This window comes from Pelobates fuscus, chromosome 6 (assembly GCF_036172605.1).
Source record: "Pelobates fuscus isolate aPelFus1 chromosome 6, aPelFus1.pri, whole genome shotgun sequence".
Lineage (NCBI taxonomy): Eukaryota > Metazoa > Chordata > Amphibia > Anura > Pelobatidae > Pelobates > Pelobates fuscus.
In genome coordinates this window covers 69,921,817-69,945,292 of record NC_086322.1, presented here as the reverse complement: position 1 = coordinate 69,945,292, position 23,476 = coordinate 69,921,817, and the positions used below count along the sequence as shown (strand labels likewise).

At 37.6% G+C, this 23,476-nt stretch overlaps 1 protein-coding gene across 1 annotated transcript in view; it reads left to right on the top strand.

Moving 5' to 3' along the window:
- The first annotated feature begins 2,898 nt into the window (after positions 1-2,898).
- The window catches only part of PPARGC1A (PPARG coactivator 1 alpha), a 71,600-nt gene continuing 51,022 nt past the window's right edge, over positions 2,899-23,476 (top strand). The window contains exons 1-2 of the mRNA XM_063457837.1: positions 2,899-3,050; positions 7,251-7,430. Of these exons, the coding sequence (XP_063313907.1) occupies positions 3,003-3,050; positions 7,251-7,430 (228 nt within the window). The 5' untranslated portion in view covers positions 2,899-3,002. The remainder of the gene's footprint in view (positions 3,051-7,250; positions 7,431-23,476) is intronic.

The window sequence follows — 23,476 nt, the reverse complement described above, 5'->3', positions numbered from 1 at the left end:
GTTTAAACAACACACTGGAGGCTGGTGATGGGGAAACCCTACTTATATGGAAATCGAGACAACAGTTTAACAGATAAGGGAATAAGGGTGGGAGTATGTCTTCTGCGTTCAGTGACACTCCTCCCAGAGAAGACACAGATTAATGAAAATCACTAATGTACCATCATAAGCAGATTGCATTCAGCATTATTTATTTATATGGAACCGAGCACAATATGTGGATTCCTGGTTCAATTTCCATCGTATATCTGAAAGGAATTTCTATACTTTAATTCTTTTTTATTGTAAGAAATTAACTGAAACTGTTTAATGCAGAAGTGCATCTATCTATCTATCTATCTATCTATCTATCTATCTATCTATCTATCTATCTATCGGTGTCTGTCTGTCTGTGTGCCTGTCTATCTATCTTTATGTCTGTCTGTCTGTCTGTCTATCTATCTTTCAGGTCTGTCTGACAATCTAAAATTCTTGTTGCACCATTTTGGTAAACACATTTTTTCTGTACAATGGCCAGTGCTGTGTAACCGGTTTTTGTTTTGGAAACAAATATGAAGAAAGTAAATTAAAAAAAGATTTTGGGGATTTCAATTAACAGTTGACACAACTCTCCTTGACAGGGAGAGGGGGTGGGGATGTGTACTCAAATCTGATTTTAATCAATTTGTAGTGCAGGAGACTCGGTCTCCTGGGCAATCAGGAGCTGGCTAGTTCGTATAGTATGTTAACCAGCAGTATGGTATGACATGAATACTTTCAAATCCATACTGTGCGTTAAAATAATTTGGGGGGGTGGGAAGAGATGCTATCATTGGCTCTTCTGGTTATAGCATAATTTCCACAGCATCCTTTGCCGGCAATAGTAGTTGTATGGGAATGGGATAGTTACAAGGTAAAGCTGAAATCCATTGTCTTGTTACTGCTGCATTCTGCAGGAGGCCTTTAATGTCACAACAAGGCCTTGGACCCTTACATCTGCTGCACCAGAGGGAGATTGTGTCTCTGCAAAGAACTTCTGCAAGAGATGATGCATTTAAGTTGTTCAATGTTCTTTTTTTGTATGCTTATATATGTACATATTATACATAACAGTGAGCTGTGTGTTTTGAGACAACAAAGTCACCGGGGAGTTCTGGAGACATGATAATATAAATGTTATCTGAATCCCAAGATGGTATTATTTTCCTTTAATACATACTTCAATGTTAAGCATATTTTACGCTACATGCCAGGTTTGGGTTAATGTTAAGGGATTGTGGGGGTTAATGTAGTGGTTAATGTTTAGCGATAGTGTTTTTGTGCTTTATGTTGAGTGGTAGTGTAGTTCATTTTTAGCGGTAGTGTAGTGGTTTATGTCTAGTTAAAGTAGTGGTTTATATTTAGTGATAGTGTAGTGTATGAGTTAATGTTTAGTGATAGTGAAGGGTAGAGTAGTCGTTCATGTTTAGCGATACTGTACTGTAGAGCTTTTTTTTTAGTGATTGTGTAGGGGTTAATGTTTACTGACAATGTACTGCAGTGTAGTGGTTTGTACTTAGTAATAGTGTAGTGGTTTATGTTTAGTGATATAGTGTAGTGGTTAATGTTTAGTGATAGTGTAGTGTAATGGTTAATGTTTACTGACAGTGTACTGCAGTGTAGTGGTTTGTATTTAGTAATAGTGTAGTGGTTTATGTTTAGTGATATAGTGTAGTGGTTAATGTGTAGTGATAGTGTAGTGTAATGGTTAATGTTTAGTGATAGTGTAGGGGGTTAATGTTTACTGACAGTGTACTGCAGTGTAGTGGTTTGCATTTAGTAATAGTGTAGTGGTTTATGTTTAGTGATATAGTGTAGTGGTTAATGTTTAGTGATAGTGTAGTGTAATGGTTAATGTTTAGTGATAGTGTAGGGGTTAATGTTTACTGACATTGTACTGCAGTGTAGTGGTTTGTATTTAGTGATAGTGTAGTGGTTTATGTTTAGTGATATAGTGTAGTGGTTAATGTTTAGTGATAGTGTAGTGTAATGGTTAATGTTTAGTGATAGTGTAGGGGGTTAATGTTTACTGACAGTGTACTGCAGTGTAGTGGTTTGTATTTAGTAATAGTGTAGTGGTTTATGTTTAGTGATATAGTGTAGTGGTTAATGGTTAGTGATAGTGTAGTGTAATGGTTAATGTTTAGTGATAGTGTAGGGGTTAATGTTTACTGACAGTGTACTGCAGTGTAGTTGTTTGTTTTTAGTGATAGTGTAGTGGTTTATAGAAATATTATGGTGTATTTGTGTGTGTGTATTATTTCACATTTATATAACTCATTTTAGTTATATAGGTTTTACATTTGGGGATATCTATATGTATTGGAAAATGACATGCATATAACTCATAAACCCATAGGGATCTAAAGTCCTCAGCTCCTGCAGAAGCTCTTGGGATCTAGAAATCTGCTAGCTAGGCTGGAAATGTAATAAATCTGTGCCAACACCATGCATTCCCCTATCTAATATAATATCGAATATAAAATAATTTTAAAAATAAATATATTTAAAAAAACTCTTCCAGCCAGTTCTTTGGGTAAACCCCATCGGTTTAGTCATTCGTTTGCTTGTCTGCAATGCGTTGCACATCCCCCTTCTCTCTCTCTCTGGTTCTGGTAAAGGGCTCATGGTCCTCAGCTTGCACCCAATGCGACAAGGCACTGCCGGGGACTGTCCCCAGCACCGCGCCGCGAAGGGTTAACGCACGATTGGGAAGATACGTTTCATAGAATGTGGGGCTGCCTTGCCGTGACGTCACTACCTCCAGCACTGGCACCAGCGCTGGAGAGAGCGAGAAGGAGAGGGCTGGGAGAGTGACAGACCAGCCTACTTTAATAGCTTGGTCATGTGACTGGGAACAGTAGTAAGACAGGTGCCTTCAGTTCAGGCTCAGTAAGGGGCTAGTTGCCTGCATGAGTGCGAGCTTTGTGTGTGACTGTGGATTGTAGTTCCCAAGGTTTACTTTGCCGTCATTCAGGGGCTGGATGGCGTGGGAGATGTCCAACCAGGACTCTGTCTGGAGTGACATAGAGGTGAGCTGCTATTAAATACACACACACACATATATATATATATATATATATATATATATATATATATATATATATATATATATATATTTCTTGATCGCTATGCATTTATTATTTAATTTTATTCTATGTATGTATAGATATATATAGTGCTTGTATGCATTCATTTTAATTTACTTTTTTTTTTTTTTACTGATTTTTTATTTGTATAATTTTTTTTATTAAAAAAAAAAATTCTTTGCACAAGAAAAAAAAAAGAATACTATTTCAGATCTGCCAAAAAAAAAAGTCTATTAGTTAAGGCTATCTGAAGTGCTTGCAAATGGCTATTTTTAAGGTTTCACTTCTATGATGTTTAGAGTCAAAGATTAGCTGCTGTCATCGGTGCCTTGCAGTTGGAAACTATTTGCATGTGCTTTTAGCTGTCTCACCAGTCACATGCAATATGTATGCCCATGATATTGATATGAATCAGTGTCTGAAGTCTTTCCAGTGGCCTGCTTGGAAGCTTGCCATACCTATTTATATAACAATTAACTTAAAATAATCTCACTTATTGCTGCTTACATACTTGGATTCTGGATGCCTGAATGCTTTACATAGGCTTCCATGTCCATATAGCCAACTCATTGGAAAGATGCTCTGCATTAAGCATGTACACTGAGTAAAGAAGGATACAATGTTACTATTGCTATTATAAATATGATCCTTTTTTTTTTAATGTGAGCACCTACCTGTGGTTTCAATAATAGGGTTGTTTATCATCTTCAGCTTGGCGGTGATCAGCTGTTTGTGCCTTCATGTAATTCAATGCTATTGTAATGAAGCAAAAGAATAGTGTCTATAGGAACTGTGCAAAATGCTGCTGCATGTGTAAAAATAGGTGGCCATACATCAAATCTACAGCTTCTGCTGGCTGCAATTCATACAGAAGGGGGGAAAAAGCAAGCAGTTCTGTACTAGTCCCTGGAGTATGATGTATAAAAAAACAGGTCCTGCTAGAATTCTGCATGTTTGCACTATACAAATGGGAACCTTATTAGGGAGCTTAAGCAACATATGAGTCTTATAAAACTTTGTTGCAATTATTAAAAATGCTGGGCCACCATAAAGAATGGGACCATAAATATGGCTGCAATACACTGTGGTGGTATGAGTGAAAACACGTATGTTTGTGTGTGTGTGTGTGTGTGCGCTCGTATATGCATGTATGTATAATATATATACATTCATGCATGTATAACGTTTATCCCTGTGTATTATATACAATATGCATGTGATCTGTTTTAATATATATATATATATATATACACACATATCTGTATCTCTGTGTGTGTGTATGTCACATTGGTTTGTCATTCTGTTGGTACTGCATCGAACACGTACACTATTCCAATAATACACTCTATTTTACAGTTTTTTTTACGTTTCTTGGCTTTTTTTTTTATCATGTGTGATATTTTGAGAAATAAGGCAAGCACATTTAATTCAGATCTAATGTAGATGAAGCTCGAAGGCATGATTGCAAGTGGATGACTTTCTGACTCCAAACTCCTAATTGTTTTTGAGTGGCCAGTGTATCCTGTGGGTTGTTGTCTAGCTCCTAGTGTGGGTCTCAGCTGCTCTTTCTTGCTTTTTCCATCATGCATTATTCCTGATGCTGCTAAGAGCTGATTGAGAAGCAGCCTGCATGGAAATATTGAAGATTTATTTTTGTAAACTACTGATCATACCAATAGCTATTTATCTCATGATCACTAGCCAGGATAGGCAACAGCTAGGAGCTACAACCAGCTACAATTCCCATCATACGTTTTACGATAGGGGTTGTAGTCTGCAGAATTTCAAGTCAGACTTTGCCTGATCACTAGGGTTCCGTTAGAAATGTATTGCCACTCGTATTCTGTTTATACAGAAATATTAACTCTTGGTGCAGCTTGGCTCATGCACCACTTATGTTGTGATGAAATTATTGCAGCTCAGTCATGCTTTTTCTACATTAACACAGTTTATGAACCTTGGATTGCTGGTGGGGGAAGCATAGATTGGATATGAGTGCCAAGGGAGCTTGGGCTCTAACAAAAAAAAATGCGAAAACCTTCAGGCTCTCAAATGGTTAAATCTTGGATGATCTAAAAACATTTTATTTATTTTTTTAAATGAAAGGCTGTAAAAAAAAACAAAAAGAAAAACCAAAACAACAAAACATGCACACTTGCCAAGAACTGCAATCTGTCTGCTCATCGAATAGGACAGACTGATGTTCAAATTAATAAAGGCCCACATAGCCCTGAGCCCCAGATGTTTCACATTTTAATGAGAGTGATGTGCGGGGAGATCGCCGAGATTGATAGAGCTATTTCACAGGACACATTTGCAACAAGTTTTCTGTCAGTCTCTCAGCCAATGTGTTGCTGTAGGGCACCCTTTATATAGACGTATGTGTAAAATATCTAGCCATGTGACTCTACAGGGGGAGTTACTTTGATGCTCCCAGAATACAAAGGGTTAATCATAATGTTGTAACACTCCACAAGCCTCATCCCCTTTGGCATCTGACCACCAAAGATAGGGGGAATAAAAAAAACTCTGTGCAAAAGCTAATGGGGATTTAAATATAATTGCAACGCTTCATTTCTATCATAGGAGCAGTTAAGGTAATTTATTGTCTCCATTTCTTAACTGTGGGAACACAAATCTATTGAGATTGAAATAGTGCACATCAATTATTTTTTTTTTAGGTTAACTTAACGGGCTTCCCTTTCCAGTGATTGGAAAGCACCTTTGACATATGTATCTTATGGATAAGCTGTAGAAATGAACAGGTTCATATGGGTGGCTATATAAGGATGAGACAGATGTGGTACAGGTGTTGGCTAACATTTGTGGACTTTAAGAGCCATATAGATGTATATCTATGAGGCAGTATGGTTTGATGAGCTAAAAAAGAGATACATCAATAGATTCTTATGGAAACTATTAAAATGTTGACGTTGATTTGGGACTTGTCAACATGTCAAGTCTGACAACCATAAATTACAAACATAAAATAGCCATTCGCACTCCTCTTCTAGAAATATGCCTTCTATGGATAGGGAACATATACGACATAAGTTGCTGTGCACTACAATTCTAATCATGTTCAGCCAGCCAATGTTATTCTCTGTAGCTGGGGTCCCTGTGCATTTGTGTCTAACCTTTGGCACTGCAGCTGTTAAGAACCTTTCTTCCAGTAGTCTACAAATATTTAATGCTGCAGCTGTTTTAGACTATGTTTCCTGCGATACTGAGCCAAACATCCGGCCCGGCATCATGGGAAACGTAGTCCAGAGCACTTGCAGCACCAATGGTCAGATAGGCTTTCTGTCTCTCTGCCTCACAATACAAGTAAAATGCAAGTATTCAAAAACATTGATTTTATTATCATGTCAACATTGGCAGTGTTTGGGGTTGTTATGGTTTTTCATTTCAGCTTTAATCAATAATTCTCTCTGGAGTATTGGTGTCTTTTTATATGCCTATGAAAAAATGCAATGTAAAAAAGCATGGTCAAATTTAATTTTAAGATATATATGTGTATATACATATAGATTTGCTTGACATGCATTTATAGACAGCAAAGATCTCATGCAGAAAATGTGTTTAAGATAAGCATACCAGCCTCACTGCATACGACTATAGCATCCATTTTAATTACCTTTACACACAAAAGACAACTGCAATTGATTTATAGACTCTTTCTCTCATGCCTACTAGATCTTGTAATCTGATTATAGAGTAAAAAAAAAATGAAAATAGAAAAACTGCATAGTGCATCATTCACTGTTAGTTATTTAGCAGAAACCTATTTTTACTAGACTGTATGCAGCTGGACGTAACACCTAATGATGGAATAAAAAAAATGTAAATATCATTATAATAGTGTTCTTAATGATGGTTGCGTGTGTGTTTATGAAATGTGGCTTCGAGCCATATCTTGGAAAGACATTTTGATGACCCTGGGATGGCTGAAAAATTGCTTAATCTGGACGTCTTCCAATCTGTTTAATCGTAGTGTAACCTTGATAGCCAAAGCACAAAAAAATATAGTCGATCAAAGCTTAATGCAGATCACATGCTACCTAACACAGTTAATATATTCCTCAAGTTTACACGTGTTTCTCTCTCTCTCTCTTTCCCCCCCCCCCCCCCACCCCCCTGCAGTGCGCAGCCCTGGTTGGCGAAGACCATCCACTTTGCCCAGACCTTCCGGAACTTGATTTATCTGAACTTGATGTCAATGATTTGGACGCAGACAGCTTTCTGGGTGGACTTAAGTGGTATAGTGACCAATCTGAAAACATTTCCAATCAGTATCGCAACGAATCGCCAAATATATTTGAGGTATGCCAGTTGTCTTTATCAACCAGACTTCAGGTTGTTTACAACATTGTGTATTGGGATTTCTCCAAGTCTCTCTTTTTAAACATCTTCTTAGATGTCTTTTTATAGTGGAGTCCAAAGATTCGTTAATGTTACCTTAATTAATGAAATTTATTTATGGAAAATGTGAGAAACTAAGTTAAGTGCAGATGGTGGTACACATCAACTTTTGACAACACACCTTATGCTGTAGGATTTTCCAATTGTTTTTTTTTTTGGTAAGATTTCTTTTAACTGAGCAAAATTTAATATTGGGAGTCTTATGTAATAATTCACTTGTAATAGGTAAGTATTTACCTCTAGGGGGTTTGTTCCCTAAAATAAGGGCAGATAAGAATCAACAAGAGAACTAAAATATTTAAGCCCAAATAGACTAAATGGAAAACTATCTAAGACTGAAAATGTCTAGGATTCAACTATTTTAACATAAACTCTGTTTGTTTGGTTTTTGTTGTTTGTTTTTTTCTATGTTTAGTAAATACACTCTTTTGATTTTAAGAAGCTTGTGCTAGTATTGTTATGCTCAGTGGGTAATAATATGTATTTTTATTATAGTATACTTTGCAAATGTGTCTCTATATAGAAGGGACAGTCCCTATTTTTGGCACAAATTCCTCATCCCCTCTTTCCTATGCTGATGTCCTTCTTTTCTAGGAGCTCCATATAATGGTGTGTCTGAATGTGTAACATAGCTCCACAGCAATAATACTTGCAGTAATGTGTGTTTAAAAACACAAACCCTGTTTAGAAATCAGCCTGTGTAAATAAGATACATTGTTCTTCTCTTTTATATGTTATTATTAGCAAGCCATCTAACATATCTGAGAACAGCCCTGCCCCTGGACACACCCCCACTCACACCTCTAAAATTAAAGTGTCAATCTTTGTCCATTTAAAGTGCTAGGAGGTATGGCACAGGATTGTCCCGTGGTGTCTACATACAATGTTTCTGTAGAAAGATATTAGTGCATTTGACAATGGTTTTTTTTTTTTGCCTCTTCTTCCCATTTGCCTAAATTTAAATACATTTCCTGTGGCTTACTTCTGTGCATTGCTAACCCATTGTACCTGGCTGCTGAGTATATTGGTGCGTTGCAAAACTAATTATAAAATCACGTATTCATTGTATTAGAAATAGATATAAAGATCCTGTTTGTACTTACTCACATATATACATTTCAAAAACAATTTACGAAGGAAAATTGAATCTTGAAATATGCATATCAGATTTTTCAGAATTTATTTGGTACTTAAAGAACTTCAGTAAATCTGTTCTCTGGAAATCCTCCAACCACTTAGTAGCAGGAGTTAGTCTGGAGTATTCTGACAAATCTTACTTGGTGCTAAGTGGCAGTCTCCACGAGTTCTCAGCAGAAGTAACTAATGATGTTCTAGAGGTTTGCATTCCCTCTAAAGAATCTAAAGGGTTAGGTTTTATTTTATGCCTATTATAGATATTATTAAGGGCTAGCTGTGCCTTGGGAGGCTGGAAGGCTGATTAAATGTCCTTTAAAGTTTGTCAAGCCATACGCTTTTAAATTGGTTCACTGCAATGTTGATTGTCACTACAATCCTAAACTACTTTCTACCACCATGCAACTATCTACCTCTGCCATGGCATTAGCTGACTTGGCATTTCCTATACCAGTGAGAACCAAATTCTTGGTTGTTGCTTAGTTATAGTGCAAGTAAGGTTTTAGAATACTGCCAGAAAATGCTTTTATTGATTTATTCCTTGAATTTGCAATTGCAAAGCGAGAGGATCCTTTACAGAGACAGTGACAAATACGGTCTACTTTCATGTCTAAAGTGGAATGCCTTAGAAGACAGCTGCCTCAATTGTTGCCCTTGAACTTCACCAATGCTTCCTTTGTCAGTGTAACTGTACACTGGCATGAAAAACCAAGTGCACAAGTAGGACGGAGGCCTGGCCACATGCCTTACTTAGGTTACACCAGTTAGTTGATGGAAAAGTCTTCAGAGCACTTGGCAGCAGCATCTTTTTTTTTTTTTAACCGTTGTATTACTGGGTGTTATACGTGTGTAATTGTAAAATAAAAACAAAAATATAGCGTTTATTGTATTAAACATATCAATATTGTTATTCTGATAAGTGTACTATATTTCCAAGTTGAGATATAAAACATTTACTGGAATTCTCCAACACATGTAGAGAATATAAACATTCTATTTAGAAAGTAAAGTTGTTTCAAACTTTAATGATGCCCTTAGATACCAAACTTAATTTCCAAGACTTTCTCATTGCCCTATAGGATATAATGTCAGAAGGCGATATATGATATAGTAGGGTTGGTAACCTGGTGACACCATCAGTTGCTGCTATTTCGTCCTACTGTTATATTTTACTTACTCCAACCGGTGTTTAGAGAATACATCCCATTGTTACTTAATGAATGAGCATGTTGCTGCAGCAATGCAGCAGTGTTATTGGCAACATGCTTTGTCATTAAAAAAACATTGTACTTTATTTACCTGTCTTAGCGAGCATGCGAAATGCTGCACCTGTGTGTTTAATGCATGTCTTAAGATAAGTTCATTTTTGTGATTATGGCAGAAGAAATCGATTCATTCCTAATGTTCGTGAAACTAAAAACAGAAACATTTTTATACAGACATAACATACAATTATTTTTTATTGTATTCCATATTGTATTCCATCCCTTTGTGAGGATCTTGTTAGCGTTTTCTGGTAGGATATGTACAGAGTTGTGATAGTTAAAGTGGACAATGATGCATGTAAGAAAACACCAAAAACTAAACAAAAAAACCAAAACAAACCAAAAAACCCAAAACAAACACAGTGCTTAAGGGTTTTTGTTAGCATAGATAAAGTGCTGCAAAAATATTGGAGCTATTGTGTGGAACCTCAAAGTGTCCATTTTTTTTTTTTAACTTTTCACTTCTAAATAAAATTACCCCCCAGCAGCATATTAAGCCACTTATTATAACGCATTAATTTTGTTATGTTATCTGTTCCCACTTTGTGACATGTAGTGCCTTGTTAGCCTCTCCCTAACTCTGTACCCGTCAAGGATCACAAATGAGACATTCCCATTTATATCATGAAATGCCTGGTGTGTCATCTGTCCTTAAATGGTTAATTCTGTGTGGTGTGCAAGGCATTTCAAATCGCGTGGCACTTAGAGTCACATGCACAGAAAAGCCTGTTTCCTCCTGCTGTACCCATACATTACCAGCTTTAACTAGTAGCAAGCCAGTTGGTTCTAGAGCATTTTGAATGAAGTACATTTTTGTAGGAGGCTCGTCTAGTCTTGGCGTCATTACAAAAAAAAAAGTAGTAATAAAGTCACAAGACTAAGACATATGGGTATGATGACAACAGGTATATTGTCTGTGCAATAGCAACCAAGTAATAAAGTTGAGATAAATACAAAGACTGTCTTTGTGGCACGCTAGGTTCAGGACGTTTTGGTAAATCTAAACGTTAACATATTTTGGGAACAGGAATTGCAGTGATTCATGACTCCCTGCTGTTCTAAGTGTCAGTGCCACCTTTTCGTAGAAAAAAAATACCCTTCTGATGCCTGTATGGGATTGAACGGATACAGACATCGGAAACTCTCTCTACAGTTGTGTTGATCATTTTTTAAGTCTTGTATTTTCTTTTTAATGAAGATTGGCTCAATATATCCAAATCACCTTAAACTCTTAATGTTCCTTAAGAGATTTTGGAACCTTTTTAATTCCTTCACTGTGGAAAGTTGGGAGCCATTTAGATTTTGATTGCTGTCATCATATTCTTGCTGCATACTTGTGATGCAATATCGAATTGACACCTCTGCAATAAAAATATATATCTATTCAGCTGCTAATTGTAACTAAATACTAAGGTAGATGAAAATACTAATCATTTGCTGGGAAACATTTTTTTTTTTTTTACATTTTCTTTTAATAAAAAATTATTTTAGTGACAGTTCTACTTTATCTATTAGATTTTTTTTTACTGTTATAATGATAAACAGGCTGGACAGTGTCTTTTGCTGGAGCCACAAATTACTTCTATTTTCTGCAAATTTCTATCCTTTATCAGTTTGTCTAATTAAACTGTCAGTATTGACAAGTATTGGTAGACAGGCCTAGTTTATTGACTAATGGATGTGTTTGGAGGTGTTTTGTGACATCTGTAAAATGTAAAATATGGCAGTGTTTTGTAACATTAAAGGATCACTATAGGGTCAGGAATACAAACATGTATTCCTGACCCTATAGTGCTAAAACCACCATTTAGATGGCTTGCCCCCCTTAGCCCCCCTATAAATGTTTAAAACTCACCTTATTTCCAGCACCGTGCAGGTCTGCCAGTGCTAGCTCTGCCCCCTTTGTGACATCATCAAATAGGCCGATTTTTGCATTGGATTGGCTAAAATCGGCACAGGGCGCGGCCAAATGCTGGACCTCCTCATAGAGATGCATTGCATCAATGTATCTCTATGAGGAAAATTCAGCGTCTCCATGCAGAGCGTGGGACGCTGAATGGCAGGGCTGCTTACTGTGCAACCCTAAGCTAGGAAGCCCCTTCAGTGGCCATCTAAGGAGTGGCCACTTGGAGGTGTCCCTAGGGGCAATGTAAACACTGCCTTTTCACTGAAAAGGCAATGTTTGCATTAAAAAAGTCTGAAGGGAACTATTATACTCACCAGAACAACTACATTAAGCTGTAGTTGTTCTGGGGACTATAGTGTCCCTTTAAACCATAACAGCCACTGTATATTGTAGGGAGCCAAATGAGTTTAAACATTCGGAAAAAGTGCAATCTGTAATACGTAGTGACTTTAAAAAGCACAATAAACCTTCTTCCTGATTAGTTAGTCCTTATGCATCCATTTCTAAGTATCACAGATTTTTTTAACTGAGATAGAAAGTAAATGTATAGATTTTACAACTTTGCAAACTAGATAACGGGATTGAGTTTAATATGTTAAAAAACAAGTGTAAAGTTGACACTAGTTCCCATTAGTAAAAAACAAAACAAAAAAAAAACCACTAACCACAAGAAATTCTACTTTAGTGGTATTTTTCATCCTTAGGGACGCCTTAATACCCCGGGCTAGTAAATGTTCTTTGTAGAGTTTATTTTTACAGTAATTCATAAATTGTATAATTGGTGTATCTTGCCATTTTCATATATGAAAATGTTACCTTTAATCAGCCATTCCCAGAAATATTAAAAACTTAAAACAATAGAAACAGCCTGACCTGCTGTCAACATTAATATCCATCATGCTTTGTGGTTCAACGGTTTGCCGACTGATGGGATTTGTATTCGCCCCTCACATCCGTGTACAAATTATAGTTAAGGTGTTACTTTGCTCAAGTGTGAGTCAAATTAAATAAACTGGGAAATCAATGTTGTTTTGTTTTTTTTTCTTTTCGGTTTTAAATCAAAAGCTGAAATGAAAGAGATTAATGCAACTTATTTTTTTTTGCAACTCACAATTAACCTCAACCAATCGTGTGTTTTTAACAATCAGCCATGAAAGGGTTAATCTGGTCTCCTGCTTGCGAAAGGATTTTGGCCTACCCAAAAAACTGCCTGTAGCATTGTTATTTTGTCAACCAGCAGGTGTCACCCTGTAATCAGTCTCACTGCAGGGTGCTGACTCAACATTATTCACAAGCATTCTCACTTAGGAATCCAATCTAAATCCATTGCTTTGCATCCATAGCTTTGCCAGCAAAAAAAAAAAAAAAAAACTTTCACAGATGCCCGAGTTTCAGACATTGAGCATTTACATAACTGAACAGTAATGCCCGGCTCACAAAAAGCATAATACATATCAGAAAGAAACGTAAATTGTTTTACCGATGATTGAAATGGCCTCACGTCATTTAATCTCTTCCATTCCTAGAACCGCAAAGCCAAGGTACAAATGAATCAGTTTGCAAAAGCAGGGGTTGTCATTCTTGGCATAAAAAAGAGATTTGCAGAGATCAATGACTTTTTACAAACGTCAATTTTTTTTTATTTTTTTTTTGGGTGTCATGACATCAATACTTTTTTTTTCTTTCTGTAACTTTATCATTGTAGTACATATAAAAGTAGATGATAAAATATTCTGTAAAACTGCCAGTTACGTTACTATTTCAAGTTATCCATTGAAGTTTTGCAGGCAGGCTGATTAATGAATTACTAGATCTTGCGTAAAATGACTTGGCCTGATTTTTAAACAACTACCACTGTTTTCTTTGCCAGTCTTGTGACTAGCGTTAATGGGTTTTCCCTCACCGAACCTCTATAGAATTTTTTAACAGAGGTTTTTTTAATTTTCTTTTTTTTTTCTCCTTCAGTATCAAATGCTCTGAGAATTATTGACTAAACAAAGTATTGCAGAGAATTGAAAACCAAAAGGCAAATGTTAAGCCAAAATAGGCACGCTAGAGCTTTTTTTTAATTTTGTTTCCGAAAAACGTTCCTACAATTTTGATTTAAATTATCAATTCTCTCCAATTAATGCTTAAGTAAATTACGATAAATAGTCAGACTAACCTTAAAACTGCAATATTCTGACAACTATATTTTGCATAATGCTATGCCAACCGTCTTTGAAAATGTAGGTCATAAACATCATTTTGATGTGGGAGAAAAATGTAATTATTGCTGAATAGTTGGTGGTATGTGCCCTTCGATGCCAAATATACATGATTTATCACACTGCGTTTACACTACCCCAGACCCCTTGTGTTTAGAGCAAGCACAATGCTTAACTCAGGAATGAGCTCTGAACTCTGGAAGGTAGCCTCACAGCTATGTGTAAAAGGTTATTGCTCGGTGAATACTAAAATAAACTTGAGGTTCAGCCGCAGCCAGCAATCATATGACATTTTTATATGCTTCAAGGGATTATGAAGTGGTTTAAGTTTATTCTAATGCTGTAAAAGTAGCTTAAATTGAAACCTTGCTAGTGTGCCAGAGGGGTTTGTTAACTTTTGCCATGTGTCATTAGTCCTTTGTAAGGGAGACCAACACTATGTCTGTATATGCAAAGTTCACAGAGTTTGCTTGTTACTGAGTTGAGGTTATTGTACAGTAGCTTTCCACTGCAGGCTGAAGTGCTACAAAAACGATGTATTTCTCAGCAGCCTTTTTAAAAAGCATACATCACCTCTAGCTGAGCATTATGGGAGTTGTAGTGTCACAGCTTGCCTTGTGACAAGGCTTCACATACCCAAATACATGATGAAGCCTAAGTTATGCATGCCAACATTTTATATAGAATTCTATGTTTGTGACTTTGTCTTGGCTGCTTAAAGGAATTACCTAAATCTAAATAAAGTTGTTATGGTGCCAGGATGCCCCCGAGCGCACTGCTACTTTAAGAGATCAAACCATTCCCGAATGTTTTAACCCCAAAGTATGCCTCTAGTGTTGATCCTCAGGTCTCTCAGGCAGCATCTGGCTACCGAATCTCCGTTTCAGGAAGCGCTGAGTGATGCCAGGCAGGGAGCAGTTGGCTAACGCTCTCAGCCAATTATTGACTCCCCATTCATAAAAGAGACTTGAAAAAGTAATGTTCCTTTTTAAGCCAGTGTTATGAAGAATGCGCTCGGAGGCACCATGGCACCATAACAACTTAATTTAGATTAAGCTAACATTTCAGATGATGTTGAAGGTTGACTGAGTGGGGGGTAAGAGGGGTGACCCCTGGCACCATATTTACTATAGTGTACTGTAGTGGTTGTGGTGTTTGGAATGTTCCTTTAAATTTCAATTCCTTCCAAAGTCTATAGACCTAGAGTATTTATATGCCGCAAAGATTTGTATTTTATGACATTAGTTAATTTAACTGGGCAAGTTTAGGAGACAGGCGAGTCTGTAATTTGTTCCACAATAAATAACAAACAAAACTGACACAGTCAGTCACAGTCAGTCAAGTTATTAAAGTTTACAAGACTAATAAAAAGACTAACTTGGCTATAAAAAAAAAAAAAAAAAAAAAAAAAGGTTACAATAGTCTCAATGTACATTTAACTTTAATGTCCTAAGCAATTTGAAATAGTTTATTTTTATTGTTTGGTGAGCACAATTAACCTTTTGCATGTCTAAAAAAAAAAAAAAAGACACATCCTGCATCACCATTTGAAATAAGTGGCTCAAGAGATTTAAACCAGCCACCATTTTAACACGATTCCAGAGACGGTTTGCTGTTTTGATGGTCTCCCTGGTGTCCTAGCGCTCAATAATATTAAGAACTAAATGCAACACCTATTTGTCATTCACTCAGCCTCTTAGGATAACAATGCCCCAAATGGGGTGCTCTATGTGCCAAATGGTGGCGCTCCTTGGTAACATCCAGAACAGGTGGCTTTGCATGGTAAGTGCAAGAAGAAAGTTTGAGATGTGGTGTTAATATTGTGTATTGCCGTTAAAGAATGTACTCAGATTCCTTAAAAATATATTAATAGATTAAGCCATGCAATCTTTAGTAGCCTGCATGTATGACATAATACGTGCTACATGTCTTACCTAACACTTCCTCCATCCCTGACTGCTATTTCTGTGCAATATTGGCATGAGTGGATGATTAAGTGTGCCATCCCACTGTTTCTTTATCAGGTTCTGTGCCTGTGGTAGTAATGGGTAATTTAAGGCAAGTTTTTTTTTTAAATGTACTGCTTTCTGTTTTATTGTACATTTTTCAGTTTCATTGTCAAGTAACAAGCAAAAACTCTCCATTGAGCATCCATTTCTTCCCAAATGTTCATCTACCAAAGTTTCAATGGAATACACAGCATTAGAATGCATGTGTTTGTTTCAATTCTTAATCAGTGGCGGTTGTTGTAATTGAAAGGAACACTATAGTGTCTGGAATGCAAACATGTAATCCTGACACTATAGAGTTAAACTCCCTATGTAGGTTTCCAGTGGAAATGTGTTTAAACTTCCCTCTTTACCCACACTGCACTGGTCTCGTGCAGCTGGCCCCGCCTCACTCCACCTTGATGGCCAAGGTCATCAAATTTGATGATCTCAGTCAATCCAATGGGAGGTTTTGCACATTCGCAGCAAAAGGCTTTACTGCGCCACTGAGCATCTCCTCATACAGATGCATTGAATCAGTGCATCTATCTGAGGAACGCTCAGCGCCTCCATACAGAGCGTGGAGACACTGAATGCCGTCTGAGTGACTGCCAATAGAGGTGTTAATAGGCAGCAATATCTGAAAAGGCAGCGTTTAAAGTGCTAAGACTGCAGGGACAGGATGGTACAGGATTAAGCTGTAATGGTTCTGATGACTATAGTGTCCCTTTAAAGATGATGGTCGGCTGCCCCCCATGACTTGTAGGACTCCACATTTGTAACCCCATGAGATGCTATACTCTGTTCAAAACCAGCTGCATCTCCAGTGATCAATAAAGCGGAAAATGATACTGAAGATATAATCATGACACACGTTTGTTTCTAACATGCATATCAATATTCCTTAAAATGCCAAAAGACTTGATTTTGTTTTAAATTTATTTTGCAACAAAAACTGTGTGTGGGGAGGGAGGCGCTGTCCCACCACCCCCCATAGGACCAGCCTCCACTGGTCTTAATAAAAGGGGCAACTTTTAGTTTATTCCATAGGCCTCAGTATTGCAGTTGTCCTTCTTCTGCAATCTTTTAATGGCATCTTATATGGCTAATTGCCTTGTACCAATAACTTTCGACATTGAGTACAACCTTCCTGTTTGTCCTTGATCGAGTGAGTGCTGAAAGATTAGGCTGACAAAAATGTACATATTAGTATGAGAAAGAATAAGACAATTACTTTGACAGCTCATATTGTATGATGGCTTGTGTGGCCCTGTGCCATTCTCAAGCACATGATCTCGTCGCTAGAAATGATCTTTCAGTTCAATCCTGTTATACAGACATTCCATAGTACTTGCCAACTCTTCATCTGTAAGGGACAAGGTTTAAAGTACTTTCTGTTTTTAGTAAACCTGTTTTTTTTACGCAATGTTTCTTTATTCCACTGGAATTTTTTATTTTTTTTTTTTTAAATCTATACTACAAAACTAAATTTCTTAGAATCAAAGGCAAAGTCCCGGGAGTACACTGTGTTCTTTAAACTGTCACACATCTAAATACAAACTAGTGTCAGCTGCCTCACAGACATTTAGAGATAACTAGTGTGAGTGTTTAAATGGCCCTCTTTGCCACAGGTCTTCATAAATTCATTCTGGTCACAGTCTCCATAAACATCTGTTTTAGTGTTACAACTATTTTGTAAAGTACTCTGTTCTTCAACAGTATATAAAGTAGCCTAGCCGCACTACTGAAACTATTATTCCTCAATCATTTGTAGCTGTTTTACACAGTGGCAATATATATACATATATGTATATAGTGTATATTGGATTAGCCGTATTAATCCATATAACAGATCACCTGGCACCCCGACTAGGTATCTCCGCCAAAGGACCGATTCCTAGCTGGAACAGGGGATAAACCACAACACTTCTTGCCCTCAGTCGCCGTAGCTTGACTGGGGCCCTGGAACCGCCACCTCCCTCATGGAACTGAATGGTGAATTAGCTCTAGTCCTTACAAGGACTTTCCCCGTTGAATCCCCTGTAAGCTGGAACAGCAGACACAGGAGCAAATCTTCTTTCCCTCCAATAACTGGAAGACACACAGTTTTGGAGTGTAAGCAAGAATCTCAAGTTTAATGGCACACACTGGCCTTTTATACAATTTTACAGGCCAGAGGAACACCCCCTGGACCTGATGGGGCACTATATATATATATATAGAACAGTTTTTGGATCAGCGCTTGGTGAACAGTAGACAACTAAGATAAGTGGTCACAGACAATAAGCCGAGTTATAGTAGTGGTGGTGTAATTCAGTTGTGGTGTGCCGAAACAGACATTCGGGTAGGCTTGTAAAAAGAGAGCCCACCAAAATTGAATAGCATGATAAAGGGAGTGGTGGGTTGGCTGAACCAGGACGTACCGGCTCAGAGGAAGGGAAGGCCTGTGTTTTTATAGGCCATGTAACCCTCCCCTCAACTACAAGCTCCGTCTACAGGCTTAGCCTTCCTATATATACATAATTTCTCACTTGGCCAGATTTCAGAAGTGTTTTACGTTTATAATATAAGGCACACGCATATTATATAGTGAAGTATAATACACTTCAGCTTCTCTGGCCTTAAATTTGAAATTCACTTTGATTTCTCACTTTAGTAAATGTGCTCTACCATCAGCCAACATTTGAAACTTGGAAACATTGGAAACTTGTGTCACCTCTATATACCAGGCAGCACACCTAATTTAGACATTTTGATGTTACCTTTAGTGCTCTTAAAGTGGCACCTTCACTGTCTGGGAACTTTGCAGAATTCACAAAGACCCGTGACAGTGACATTGCCACTGGGGGTCTGAGGCCGGATAGGGCAGGTAAAGGAGAGTTTTACTTACTACCTGTTCCTTGCGTGGCTGCCATCTTATCCTGGCGGGTGTTCTGAGTATTTCATAAAGATTCAATGATTGATAAATATTCGGGGGGCGGTGACAGTGCCGCTTTAAGGTTGAAAACAAAATAAGCAAGCTGAAGAATTTTCCCAACATGGAATTTTTGGCTTAATTTTGCTTGTCATTTCTTACCTGTCATCAGCTGGCCAAAACAAAGGGATTAGGGAATTAAGGACTGCTACAAAATATGTAGAACCTGTTGCTTGGAGAGAATGCATTTCTAAAGATCAAGTGTGCCATCTGTCTCTCAATGAAAGTTACAGGCCTCTGTGATAGATAAGTCACCCCCTTTGGTATTCTAAATCATTAAAATCTCATCAGTCCAAGAGGAGTCATCCCAGTCTTATCAACACCTTCCATCAAAGCGTTCTGGTTCAATTATAGATTTGTGTCTCCTACTTGCCCACGTTGCAGAAGAGCTTTACTGGATGGTATGAAGCAGTCAGGCTCCCACATAGAATTTGTCTTAGGATCTCAGCTACAATTAAGAAGACCTTGATGGGTCATTATCTTCGACACTCGCTAGGACATACCTTTTGTGTAATGAAGAAAAGATGAGTATTATTTTGTAATCGTTGCATTTATCTCGAAGAGACAGGGAGCTGAAGAGGACCATGGTTTGTTGCACAGGGCTTGACCTCTCCTTCTGTTGCAATTTGTCCTTTCCTCTTATGTTCTCCACTGTCAAGGATGAAATAGTGTTAACCTTTTGAATCTCTGAAGCCTGAACAACACACATTTTGGTCTTAACCATTTTAAAGGGACTTTGTCATTAATAACAACCAGAAAACATATTTCCTATTGTGCATTTAAAACTATGATAGTGCTAAACCAATTGTGTCAAGTTTGGTATTTTGTTGTTTTTTTTTTTATTTATTTTTTTAAATTACACAGCTTAAGTTCATGTATTTTTAGTAGGGTATATATATGACTTCCAGTCATGCTAAGGGTCTGTTTTCTTAATACTTTCAGCTAATGCATCTTATCAGGACCTCCTTTAACCATGCAGCACATTGAAGTGACACACTCAAAGGAAAGCAAATTATCTCTGATGTGTGTGTTGGAAAATATTTAACACTGAACTGAAACACACAAACACACACCAACTTTGAAGGGACACTGTAGTGACAGGAATAACACAATTTTTTTTCTAGCACGTCTCTGCCTCCCGGCGCCGTCTCCACCCCCGATCTGCCTCCTTGGCTGAGATCATCAAAAATAACTATCTCAGCCAATCCAATGCATTCCTAGGAAAACATTGGGAAACCATTAATAGCCATTAGGGAGAAAAATAAATTAACCACCTATGTTTCCAGATCAACTATTTAGGCCAAAAATGTGAAATTTCCTGGTCATATCCCAACAGTTCATGATTTACTGAATAATTCTTTTTTACAAGTGATTTGGTAAATAACCCCATCGGTGTTTAACTGGCAATAACACAATATTTAACAGTATTTGCTTTATGACAGAATGTCTAGCAACCTCATTGTTACGGTACACCCAAGTATAAGAGGGGTTAACACCGCTAAGGACGTTCACCTTCCGAAGGGAGAAGCAGCTAAGGAAATCTCCAATTAGCCAAACAGGAAACATACAAAATATTCCATGAACCAAATAGCCGAACAGGAAATCATACGAATATAAATCCCCCCAATGACGAGACAAAGCTCCGTATTGAGGGTCAAGCAGGACCAAACTTCTGGAATAGAAGGGAATCATGACATGTCATGTGTCCTTAAGGGGTTAATCTGGGCTACCTGCCCGGTATTTATGTGGATTTCTCACCAGGTGGACATTACAGTAACCAGTCACACACTTACAGGTGTAAACACTCCCCTTTTACTGTACACAACCCTCCCCTTTATCCTGTGGATAATTGGGAAGTAACTCCATTAGCTCCCAGGATAGAGGCTAAACTCCATTTTACACGTGGTGGAGAAAATGCATTGAAATATATAACATCACAATAACTGAAGGAAATGTATAGGTTCAACATATCCCCAGATAGCTTGGATCTGAGTGCACATTATTACCGAATGGCGCTCAGATCCCATACACATAGTCCAATCGCCATGGAACCAAAGTTTTGCACATAGTCTTTCGGTATACGAATAGGCTCCATGGGAAAGCTATAGCGGCTTCAGCGGTGTTCGTGTAATTCAGTGTCCGTTTTTAGTTCCATAAGATTCTCGACGAACACCGCTGGTCATTCGTACGTCTAAGATGGCCGCCGCCTCATGTTCGGCATACGAACGACGACTACTCAGCCTACCTTTGTCAATTAGGAAGTGTGTGCGGTTAACCACGATGTTCTAATGAGGCCAAGAGGTTAACCAGCAGCACACTTCCATGCTGGGTTGCCGGCCGTTCGGAAGTTCATTCGGTAGTTAGGAAAACAAATGATCGGGGTGTACGCAAAGGCAATTCACCGAACAACCCGACGAACCAAGGGAAAATAGAAGTAGTTCAAAAGACAGAGGGATCTGTCACACTCATCAACTTGCATCCTAATAAATATGTATACTGAAAAATATAAGAAAATAATCACATCGCCTTGGCAGGAGGATAGAAGTGTTATATGGATGTTTTTTTTAGGAATATGAAATTTATATTGATTGTTAATTAATTTAAAATTTAAGGACAAAACAGCAAACTGGAAAAATTCAACTAAGTATCCAAATCCGCTAATTTGGCCTCAAATTTTAAATTCACTTTGGATTCCACCCCGATAGTTTTTTTTCAGCTGTTGTTAGACTGCAGTTCATATCATGCTCAGAAATTTTAGCTTGATGGGAATTGTAGTCTGGTTTAATCATTTACTTGCTAGAGGGTTTACACATTAAACGAACTTGGCAAGAAAGTCTATTTTTCTCCCGTGGGAATGACATAGTCAGAGATGTGGTGCTTGGGGTGATTGCTAATAAGATAATATTTTATAAAACAGCTGGTATGAAAGGATGATAAAGCATGTAATGCAGTGGATAATGCATGCAAGGTAGGGATATCTGTATACTGAAGGGTAAATACCAGTAGGTGGAAGATGACACATGCTTGGCAGTTTGTTTCTATTCACACCTGACCCCTGGTGCACTTTGCCATCCGTAGATCAGAGGTCATGACAGGTGTCAATCTGTTGTCCTTTAGTTGGTATTGATGATCCACGGCTCCTGTTGGCTGTCAGGGTGATGTAGGAGTAGCAGTCTGAGAACAGCTGAGATTTGCAGTCTGAGATACCCCTGGGTTAGACGTTCTCAGACACAGACTCATGAATGATTTCTGTTGGCAGTTGCTAAACTTAAGGCTATTTTAAAGCAGTGCTTTGAAATCGATAAGGCGATTGCATGTGGTTTGTCCAAGGAATGTCTCCGGGCCCTAAAGTATGCAAACAACATGGATACAGCACCGGCCTGAGAATAAAAGGGAAACAATGTATAATCGTGAACCTGTCACCTTAAAAATTATATTAATCAATAAAGCAAAAAACATTCAGACATAGCTTTAAAAAAAAAAAAAAAAAAAACAGAAATAATAGATCTGCTTTTGTGCCATTTTGAGAGTCCCTATGCAGAGCTGAAAAGCGGAGCCTGCAGCAATCTGTGCTCGAGTAAATGCTTGCATCTCTGTGAAAGGACCCACTGATATCATCTAGTTTTTCATTGGACCAAATATCCCGCCACCAAAAAAAACCACACGAACTTGTATAACCCTCAGCCAACTCAGAGTTATTTAGTACATTCCAAATGTGATAATTATCAAGTGTCTGTTACAAAATGATCATATTTCAGATCTGCCCTGATAATCTCTGTGTTTAGTAAATAGACTCCTTTGCGACGAAGACTGACCTTTGGTATTTCAGCTGTTGTAGATTGTCTTTGCCATAAAATCAATCAGTGTTCTACTAGTTGGGATTCTTTACCAACAGTTTGTAAGACTCACCAGGCAAAGTTCATCCAATGTCTGGCAGTGACATTAATGAATAAACGTTAAGAGATTTGTAATAAAAGAAAAACGTCCTTTATGTAACAATATAAAAATCTAATCGAGGCTCAAAGGTCAGTGCAACATTCCAGCATTACTCTAGGCGAGAGAAGTCATACGTACAGCTTGAAGTTACGTAATCATTTGTGTCACTGTACTTGTAATTGTGCCTAAGACCAACTCGCTTTTCAGTACACCAGACTGTGAGCTTCAGAAGGCTTTGGCATCAATTACCTACAGATAAAGACGGGTAAATTTATAGATTTACAGACCTGAAAATGTCACTGCAATGAAAAGGGGTATATTTTAGTTTTTAAGAGGTGACTCTACTTGTTAAAATATTACTATCATCAATTCCCTAAAGTGAGATTTAATTCAAAGTGAATTAACGGTGAATTTCACATTGTAGGCTAAGGTAGCCAAACTGTAAGGATAGCTGATTTAGAGACTTTTTCAATTTTGGCTATTTCTACCTTAAATTTGAAATTCACTTTCAATTCTCTCTTTAGTAAATAACCCAGT